This window comes from Conger conger, chromosome 12 (genome assembly GCF_963514075.1).
Source record: "Conger conger chromosome 12, fConCon1.1, whole genome shotgun sequence".
Lineage (NCBI taxonomy): Eukaryota > Metazoa > Chordata > Actinopteri > Anguilliformes > Congridae > Conger > Conger conger.
In genome coordinates, this window is record NC_083771.1 from 29950569 (window position 1) to 29961632 (window position 11064).

The 11064-nt window shown below is 41.3% G+C and overlaps 1 protein-coding gene across 1 annotated transcript in view; it reads right to left on the reverse strand.

The window, feature by feature from the left end:
• LOC133141864 (glutamine synthetase-like) overlaps nt 1-8366 on the reverse strand; it is a 29787-nt gene extending 21421 nt beyond the window's left edge. The window contains exons 1-4 of the mRNA XM_061262659.1: nt 8311-8366; nt 3436-3606; nt 3074-3232; nt 1762-1908 (exon numbers count right to left, since the gene is read on the reverse strand). Of these exons, the coding sequence (XP_061118643.1) occupies nt 1762-1908; nt 3074-3232; nt 3436-3604 (475 nt within the window). The 5' untranslated portion in view covers nt 3605-3606; nt 8311-8366. The remainder of the gene's footprint in view (nt 1-1761; nt 1909-3073; nt 3233-3435; nt 3607-8310) is intronic.
• Between the last annotated feature and the right edge of the window lie 2698 nt (nt 8367-11064).

Genomic DNA, 11064 nt, shown 5'->3' on the forward strand with positions numbered 1-11064 from the left:
CACCTGGAGGCCAACAGACGGGACGCGGGGTTCCTCCACGCTACAGAACACCTTCCTGCTGGACCCACGCAAGAACCTGAAGCCTCCCCCCCTAACCTCAGTGTCAGTGAGGAGAGGCACATGCTGCGACTGCACTGCAAAAACCCCCGACGTGTTCGAAGAAATACCAGTGCACATCCCAGACAACAGGCAGGAGAAGTACGAAGTGCAAAGTCACGTCTTTCGAAAGTCTGGGTCCTGATCCTGCCCCAGATTCCCAAACCAATGCAGCTGTTCAAAGAGCTCATCAACAGCAAGGAGGAGGGATCAAATCCCGCAGAAAACAAGCTGGCTATATTTAGGGCATGAGTGGTAATTATAATCTATATTACTTGTAGAAGTAGGAAAAGTAATACATAGAAGTAATACATTATAAGTTTCCTTTTATTTTTATGTCTTTTATTTTTTAGAAAGATACTATATACGATATAAATAAGTAGTAGACTTTAGGGGTGTTCGTACCCATTGTATTAATGGAAGTTCAGTAGCTTTTATCTCCGTGAAGGGGGAGCCATAAGATAAGGTAAAGGCCAAAGAGGAGGATGGATATAGGAAGGGTGTACCTTGATTTTTAAACATCGTGGTGGAAAGGTAATTTAGAAAGAGCTAAGAGGGGTATATGTAACTTGCATGTGATTAGCAAACTGCAAAAGATGATATGTACACTGTAATCTGTATAACTCTATTCTTTTGATTGATTATAATAAAGTATATCTTACTATAATCATATGTGATAGAGTCTTTAGAGGAATACATTGAATACAGGACATCGATTACCAGATTTGCATCACACCCTTCACTTCGAGACTGGGCTGGAAGTTCAGTAGAACTTACCAGGGCTCCAGGACGTTCGGAGTACTTGAGGTCGTCCCCGAGACACCTCCTCGTGGGGTACTGCTCGTGGGAACGTGAGGTCTGAGCTCGGCAAGGGGTCCGTGGCTCACGACACTATAATGCTCCTTAATTCATTAATTCTGTTTAATTTCAGTTCATTTTGTGAACTCACTGAAGCAAAAAAGGAATTTATCCCAAACTGACCCTGATTTTATGGCAGCAGTGTAAAAAACAAAAACAAAGTGAGTCTACAGCAGTCATACTCTTCATATACCTGTCTGATTGCCTGTCTGTATCAGGAATCGCTGCAGTCTGGTTCTACTGGTTAAGTATATTGGCACAATTGGTTTGTGTTATCTGATCAGGCCAGGGCTTAAAACTTAGCTTCCTTTCACAGTAGGTGGCTGAGACTCAGAATCTGCAACACCCAATGCTCGAAAAATGCATTCTCCTTTCCTCCACTCGTCTCCTAATCAACCAAATCAGAGGAGGGAATCAGTGAAGGAAAAGAGGATATATGATTTAGACACACCTTTTTACCAGATCCCATGAAGGTGAAAGGGAAGGATTTGCATTTATTTGTTTGTTAATGAGAAAGCTCTCTCTCCCTCTCGACAAATAAAACACACCTGAAAACAGGACTAACTGCATATCCTTGTGTCTAGCTAGTCTAGTCAGCATGTGCCACTGTCATTTTATGTTCCACCATTTAGGTCCTTTTAGTTGCTCAACATAAAGCTTCTTCATATAATAATAATGATAATAATAATAATTAGTATTGCTATTATTATTACTATATTATTATTATTATTATTATTATTATTATTATTATTCAAATTCATATAATAATAACATTAAATGAACTGTGATGATTTCAGGACTACTCACCCTGGGGTCCTGGGAACCCCCCCTGGGGCCAGCTGTAGGGGTGCCCATCCATGCCTTGCAGGACGTACTCTTGTTCCATCCCAAACCAAGGCTGAAAATGCTGTGCTGCCTCCATTGCTTTATTGCAGGTGAATCGTGTGTTTTGCTCTGGACAACACAACACAGGCATAAGGTCAGGTAAGGGTTTCTGGATAATTTAACTGCTTCCCCAACTGTTCCTGCTCCCTTGGATCCCTGGGTTCTGGGTCTAACGAAAGGCACGATCGCCACTGGATGTCAGCAAGAACACAACTCTTTCCAATCGCTTATTTTTTACCTCCTTCCTTGCATCCTTTCCTTGCTCCACCCATTGGGGGGGCAAGGAAATGAAGTGAGAAAAGGACACAAAGACAGGGACTGAAGCAAATGGAATGTTCCTCAGTTACAGTTGTGGCAGATGTGCTGCAGATGGGGAGAGGTGGATCCACAAGTCCATCGTTTATATGCCACACATTCCTAGAAATTACCTCCTTGCTCATGAAATCTTCAGGAGCCTCTTAACTCCTGGCTCCTAGGTCATTCAAGGAACTTTGAACAGATTGGAATGTCCTTAACGATTGCGTACCTCAATTTATTTCAGGGTCAGATGAGGAACAAGGAGACAAGGCAGGGTAAAATAAGTAATTGGAATGAGGCCAAGGATTCCAAATACTTTGAATTTCATTATAAGTGCAAGTCCAGGGAATGCATACAGGTGGAACTGGGGTACTGATGTGGGGTGATGAGGTGTGATGAGGTGTAGTCCAAAGGAAGGGGGGAAGCCTAAAGGGTAGGTCAGGTATAAAACCCAATGCAAGAGGAGAGGTGGCCTCCCTCCTGGTTACAACAGCAATAAACACCAGATCAGGCAGCAAGTGACTCCGGGCCGGATCTGCCCCTGTTCTGACTTATTTCGGGCCAGTGCTACTTTCAACATTGTGAGGTGACTTAGACCTCGGGCATGTGCACATTGTACAGATAGAGGGTTATGTGGCAAATTCTAAATGTGCTGTAGGGTGGAATGGAGTGGTGAAGGCTAGAGATTCTGATCACAAGGTGCAGTTGGGCTTAAAAAAAATAATCAGTACATCCAACGGGCACTTTTGTTGTCTCAGAGCAGGGGGCATATACTTCAGCACTACCTGTTGGACAGTGAGTGAGTGAGCGTTTCTGGGCAGAGCGTGTGTTTGTGATTGAGTACTGAGCTCAATCACAAACAAACTGGAGATTCCGAATCAGGAGGAAAAAGGACTGGCCGTAAAAACAGCAACTGCAGATGTGGGGAGGACTGTACCTGCAGGCTCGCGGTAGCAGTTGAGCACCTCACAGAGGACCAGCTTGTTGGGGTCACGGGTGAAAGGGTCCCGGAACATCCGCACGGGGATCAGGTACATGTCACCTTTGTAGCCCTCTGGTTGGTGTATGGGGCAGCCGAAATTCCACTCTGGGATATCTGCCAAAGAGAGGACAAAGTAAATATTCTCATAATTATTCATCATTATTACAATGGCTGATAATATAAAAGTGATTTCAATGAGTAAAAATACAATTGATGGTAAAAGGAAGGTAAAATAACAATTAAAAAATACAATTAAAGGGGGCAACGTGCATGCATATGTGTATACACATGATCACGTGTGCATGAGAACCCATTACCCTCAATGCTGCCGGGCTCACAATCCAGTGTTCGATTCTTGCAGCACAGACGCTCTCCGGTGTGATCAATCCAGACGTAGGTCACCAGACACAGGCCACCCTGGGGCAGGGCGAGGTAGCGCTGCAGCTGAACCTTGTCCAGCTGAGAGCTGAGTGACACTGAGGACATGACTGAGGGAGAGGAGACCAGTCAGAATGTATCTGTCCAAACGTGTATCAGTGGGACACAGCAGAACATGGACTACACTACTATACTGCAATCTTGCAATCTGATTGGTTTATAGGGATACATTTTCTGTATACCACTGCTTTGCGTTCTAATGCTTGTTTACAGTTCTGGTTCAAGCATCACTGATGATAAAAAACCATTCGATTCTTCACGATGCATGTCAATCCCTTGCAGCAATGTTGCCCAAAATTTGCACATAAGCATGGATGCAGAGCTACACACTGCCTCCGCTTTCAAATGATTCAGAGACTATCCTATGCGGGTCTTGATTTGCGAGAGAGATTTGTGTCCGTAAGCAGTGGACCGGAGAAAGAAGAGCAAATAATATCGAAATAATAAAACAAATAGACCTACGCAAGACGATCCCTCTAATTTTAGACAGTTTTTCAGTCATTGCACAATGGTACAAATCACCAAAAAGACATAAACTCTTGTTTACTCACTCACAGCAGCTTGCAAGCTAACTAGCTATCCAGTTCTCCATTAGGTTTCACAATTACGCTACTTCCTTGTAAACTATTCTTGTAATGTGGATGGATTGTGTGTATAATATGTCACGGTTCTAGGCGTCTGTTTTGATGAATTTCCAGGGGGGGCGCACTTGCCGTAATTTTGCCAATTTGGTGATTACTTTCACTTTGGCTATCAGTTAATCAATACCCTCGTGCTGACTACTGATTCCAATTGTGTGCCGCGTGTCGTTTGATTACTGAGGAAGGTCAGCTGCATGTGTGGTGAAGATGACTCGCTTGTTATTTGTCCAATTCCCATTGGACGTTTTGTTTTTGTTTCTCATTTGTGCAGTATGTGAGGTATGTGACTGATTCTCATTTACCTGTTGTGGTGGAGTTTATGAGAGCTGAACACGCAGCAACTTGGGGTAGTGAGGACAGTCTGTCATACATTCACCTTCACTTTTTGTTTGTGCACAAATGTTAGACACACGACAGTTGGAAGACGGGATTCCTCTGGGAATTGAGACCCTGTTAGCAGCTTCCTTCTGTCTAGGCCAAGTGTTTGAGTTTTGAGTTTATTGCATCCCTTTTCTGCATGCTTGCTCTCATTGGCTGTTCATCCACATAGGTTATGTCCACCTTGTTTAAACGCTACCTTTAGGAAGGAAGGAGCTTTAGGCTGGGTTAAAGTGGACCCAGGAGTACTGAGGCTCTGGTAATTAAGGCTGGCTCAGACCTCCTACAGCTTTGATCAATCATAGGGGATAAGTCAATATTCCCCCTACCCATATGTGGAAACTATTCTTGTTGTGGCTGTGTCTCTGTTTCCTGTAGTGTGCTGTTTCCCAGTTTGACAGCCATCTTACGTTTACTTTAGTATAGCGAGGTGTTTCTTTTTGCCTCTTTCAAAAGTAATTGTTTTTGTTTTTGTCATCGTTTATGTCTGTTATTGTGCATTTAGCACTAAGTCTCAATTCGATGATGTCGGAGGTAACATCCTTACTAGAGACTGTTGTGTTTGTTCAAGCCTTGACTAAACCACAGTTCGTTATTGTTCTTGTCACATTTCATGCTTGTCACGTCATGTTTCACGTTTAGTTATTGTCTTAGTTATATTATTGTCATGTCACGTATTATGTTTGTCTAGTCTCACCGCGTTTTTATGTTGTATTTCTTGTTACGTTTCATTTTCATGTCATGTTATGTTTCATGTTTAGTTCTCGTTCCGATTTATTTCTTTGTCTTGCCATGTCATATAATTTATTCATGTCACAGTTTGCAAACTTATGTCACGATTTATGTTGTTTCGTGTTATGTTGTTCTGTTCATTGTTTAGCATACACTTTTTTGTGTCTTTCTGCAAACCTTACATTCATGCTTTCTCTCTCTCCCTTTCTGTCACTCACACTTCCCTAATTGTTTCAATTTCCCTTGTCTTCTTACTAATCGACTAACGCTGGATCAGGATTGGGTAATACTAACATTCTAACCTATGTTACCTTATGTTTCTTGTGCATGTCATTTACTAATTTAGTAACGCTAGGGCAGGATATGTTTATTACTAACAATTACTAATTATCTCGTTAACTTGTCAATCCTCCACTCCTGATTTCCATTCTCATGCTGCTCTCAAGCTAATTGTCTGCACCTGTCTACACCTGCATATAAGCTCAGCTCCATGTCATGTCTTTGCAAAATTGTTGCCCCCTGTTCGTCAGTGCATGTTTAAGTGGTTTGTCAAGCTATTGTCTGCTTGTTAAGATCCAAGCCTGTTTATTGACCATTGTTATTGACTTCTGTTTTGTTGACCATTGCCTGCCTGTACTTCGGTCTTGGCTCTTGCGCAGTCATCGACCCTGAGCCTGCCTACCGTCCGTCTGCACTACTGCCCCGCTAACAGCTTTCCTGGTTACTGGATTTTTGCATGGTATACTGATTTTGAGACTGCCTTCTCCCTCAGTACTGTACTTTGGTTTTGGCGGGATTTCACGTGTATGAATTTCTTGTTTTTTGACTACACTCACTGGATATTCCCTGAATATACCAACCTCCCAACCTCCGATAGCCCAGAGTGTCTTTTTTTTTTGTCTATATTTGCTCTTAGTGTGTGGAGTTCACAGAGATGAAATGCATGGTCCTGGGAGACTGCCCCTCTCATGGGAGAGCCTCGCAGGACTCGCCGTCCGCCCAGGGTGCTGAGTTTGATAAGCCTTGGAGCAGTAGGTGCATTCAGTTGGCGTATTTGTAAGTCTCCTGCACAGTCAGTTGAGCCTAGGTGAGCGCCTGTTGAATATCTGTGGTTGCTGACTTTCCTAAAAGTCAAGTTGTGTCCATCATCATTGGAGTGTTGCCTCTCTTAGAGAACCTTGCGAACTTGCCGATAAGCTTGGGGTTCCGTGACTGAGACCTCCGTAGCTGCTTGTGCACACTTCCTACCCCGTTATTAGGATTCCTGCTTCGCCAGTGGAACTAGGGGTTTAATGTGTTTCATGTTTTCCTGTCTCTTTTTTTAGAGCAATCCTGCTTCGTCAGTTGAATTAGATTGTTAATGTTTTCCGTGTATGCTAGTGTTAGGGTCAGTATTCCTGCTTTATCAGTGGAATTAGAGCCTGGATGTCTCGTGTGTCTTTTGTTATCACTTTCCTTTTTCCGGTCCTAGGTAGGCTATACCGCAGTTTTCTCCCTGGCGATGTTTGCATACCTTTCTCATACTCGTCTCATCTTACGACCACCATAATCAGTAGGACGTGAGGTTGAGTTTCCCTGCCATTTGTTATTTCCTCGCTCAAGTTTTTATAGATTGTCTCCCCATTTCAGAGCACCATAATATTTGGGACAACTGGCTTCACAGGTGTTTCTAATTAGTCAAGTCAGGTCTGTTCAATCGCTTCCTAAGCACAGGTATAAGAGAGCTTTCAGTATCTAGTCTAAGCTTTGCACTGCCTTTGGAGTCAACAAGAGGACCAGAGTTTTGCCAATGAAAGTTAAGGAAGCCATTACGAGGCTAAAAAATCCAAATAAATTTGTCAGAGACGCCAATCAAGGCCTACCAAAATAAAATGTTTGGAACATCATTAGGCAGAAAAATATCAAGTTGAACCTGCATTAAGGGACAATCATTAATGACAATAATTAATGACTCTTTCCTTTAGAGAGAAAAAAAATCCTTTTTGTGTCTAATATGTCAAGTTTCTGGCATAGGAACAGCCTGAGGAATCCTTTGAAGAACTGAAACGATTCAATCCAGTGACAGGAAGGCATGTACTCACCCACAACAAAATATGTTTGTTGTATTACCCAACTGCTATTCAATTATTTAATACTGGTCTCAGTTTCATCATTATATCCTGGGAAAAGTCATGTCAATTTTCTTTGAAATTCCAGCCTCAATGCTTCTTAAAATACAGTAGCTTGGTTTGATTTGCTGGATTAGCCATTTTTTTGTTTTGATTCCTCTTCTGGGATATTATTTTTCTTTTTTTAAATCTTTGCATAATAAATAAATTAAATATACCATACATATTTTCAAATATTATCCCCATGGACAGTAAGAAAGATGGTGAGGGAGGCCATACTGTAAGTAACCCAAGGATTGAAGTTTAAGAATTGCAGATATTGGTTGTGTATTGTTTTTTTGCTGCCAATCCCATGAAATACCTGTAGTCTGAACTGAAGAGGTATCCCATGGATATCAATGATTCTGAAAAAGATCTGCATGGAGGAATGGTAAAAAATATCTCCAAATGTGTTCCCTAACCTTTTCACAAATTAGAAGTAATCTTCACCAGGAGTTTTTGCACAAACCAGGGGTGCCAATAATGAATAATGGAATGGAACCTGTTTTCTGGGGAAATACATTTTTATTGGAAAATTCTTGGTTGATTTCATTGAATCATTAATAAAGCACACTGCTTTATACATGTTGGAAAATAAATGTTATGACAATAATTATATAATTTGTTTAGTTTACAGCATTTGTGTGCATATTTATCACAGGTGCCAGTAATTCTGGAGCCCATTGTATTCTAGCACATCAATTCAATTTCTGTAAAGCATGCTGCAATTGTTTACCTGGGCAAGCTCCCCCATGTATAACCACACATAAAATAATTGTAAAAACAATATAAAAACCCACTTAGATAAAATATACTATACTATGTAATACTATGATAAAAATGGAAGCCAACTTACTTGGGTGCAGCAGAACAGTCAATGAGAGAAGCTGTGCTGTGTAGATATTCTCTCCCTCTGCTGTGGTGTTGTAATTTGATTTTAGTTTTTAAAGGGTGCTTTATGGGAGCTCTTAGTGACGTCTAGTCATTTGTAAGATGGAATGCTACTATCCCTGTACTAGCAAAGTGGGTTTTTTTAATACAGCTAACAAAAAAAAAACAACTCAATTCATTAATTCATTGGGTGTTGGTTAATATCATAAGAAACAACAATCATAAATCTCGCTGCTAGCAGCTATGGGCGGGTCCATGCTCCAAGGGTGCAGCAGAGTTGGTGGCATAGTTGTGCCATTGACACTAGGAACAATATTCTAACACTGTAATTATATGACACTTCCCCTTTGATCAATGAAGACATCCTGTTATCAGTTGGTGGCGCTATGACAATGAACCTACAGTGATGTGAAAAAGTGTTTGCCCCCTTCCTGATTTTTTTTTTATTTGTTTTTTTTTGCATGTTCGTCACACTTAAATGTTTCAGATCATCAAACAAATTTAAATATTAGTCAAAGACAACACAAGTAAACACAAAATGCAGTTTTTAAATGAAGGTTTTTATTATTAAGGGAGAAAAAAAATCCAAACCTACATGGCCCTGTGTGAAAAAGTGATTGCCCCCCCTGTTAAAACATAACTTAACTGTGGTTTATCAAACCTGAGTTCAATTTCTCTAGCCACACCCAGGCCTGATTACTGCCACACCTGTTCTCAATCAAGAAATCACTTAAATAGGACCTGCCTGACAAAGTGAAGTAGACCAAATGATTCCTCAGTCTGGAAAAGGTTATAAAGCCATTTCTAAAGCTTTGGGACTCCAGCGAACCACAGTGAGAGCCATTATCCACAAATGGCGAAAACATGGAACAGGGGTGAACCTTCCCAGGAGTGGCCGGCCGACCAAAATTACCCCAAGAGCGCAGCGACGACTCATCCAAGAGGTCACAAAAGACCCCACAACAACATCCAAAGAACTGCAGGTCTCACTTGCCTCAGTTAAGGTCAGTGTTCATGACTCCACCATAAGAAAGAGACTGGGCAAAAATGGCCTGCATGGCAGAGTTCCAAGACGAAAACCACTGCTGAGCAAAAAGAACATTAAGGCTCGTCTCAATTTTGCCAGAAAACATCTTGATGTTCCCCAAGACTTTTGGGAAAATACTCTGTGGTCTGACGAGACAAAAGTTGAACTTTTTGGAAGGTGTGTGTCCCATTACATCTGGCGTAAAAGTAACACCGCATTTCAGAAAAAGAACATCATTCCAACAGTAAAATATTGTGGTGGTATGGTCTGGGGCTGTTTTGCTGCTTCAGGACCTGGAAGACTTGCTGTGATAAATGGAATCATGAATTCTGCTGTCTACCAAAAGATCCTGAAGGAGAATGTCTGGACATCTGTTCGTGACCTTAAGCTGAAATGAACTTGGGTTCTGCAGCAGGACAATGATCCAAAACACACCAGCAAGTCCACCTCTGAATGGCTGAAGAAAAACAAAATGAAGACTTTGGAGTGGCCTAGTCAAAGTCCTGACCTGAATCCTACTGAGATGCTGTGGCATGACCTTAAAAAGGCGGTTCATTCTCGAAAACCCTCCAATGTGGCTGAATTACAACAATTCTGCAAAGATGAGTGGGCCAAAATTCCTCCACAGTGCTGTAAGAGACTCATTGCAAGTTATCGCAAACGCTTGATTGCAGTTGTTGCTGCTAAGGGTGGCCCAACCAGTTATTAGGTTTAGGGGGCAATCACTTTTTCACACAGGGCCATGTAGGTTTGGATTTTTTGTTTTCTCCCTTAATAATAAAAGCCTTCATTTAAAAACTGCATTTTGGGTTTACTTGTGTTGTCTTTGACTAATATTTAAATTTGTTTGATGATCTGAAACATTTAAGTGTGACAAACATGCAAAAAAATAAGCAATCAGGAAGGGGGCAAACACTTTTTCACACCACTGTATATTGGCATGTGGATGTCATTATGACTCAGCACTGAGCATACATGTGACCTCTCAACCACTTCAAACAGTACACAGTGAAATTAACGTCACACCTCCTGTTTCCTGAGCATTTGACCTACAGTACATGACATGACAACAGTGTGCATGAATATTTGTGCAATATAGTGGCATAACTACTTAAACATCATGCTGAATGAATTTGGCATGAATTTGATGAATCCTCGAGGAGGAGACTCAAAAACTACTATATAACACTCACTGCTGCCAACTGGTTGCACTATGACAGAAAGCCTCTCTTGCTATTTGCATGTGATTACACTCCAACAACAAAAATATGAATAATATGTGTTTCTAACACATGAAACAATGTACAGTAGAATGCTGTCCGCTTCCTTTTTGTGCAAGGTGTCATAAATTCAAGGCCGTGGCATAAATACACCGCTCAAGATATATAAAAACTTCCTTGCAACTTACCATCATGAATATTTGACATTTGGAGCTGTCCAAATTTGGTATGAATTTCATGCACCCTCTTGGAGGAGAACGGATACGGCTCTATATAAGACTACTATATAAGCTGGTGGCACTATGACAGTGTGCCTTTCTTTGTATATGGATGTGATTTCACTCCAACATCTGTCAGGTTCTGTGTTTTCTGTTACCTGTTTTGTCTAAGTCTTTAGAGTTTTTGTTTATTTTTACTCACACCATAGTCTGTCTGTCAATTCATTAATTCCCTGTTATTTGTTTCACCTGTC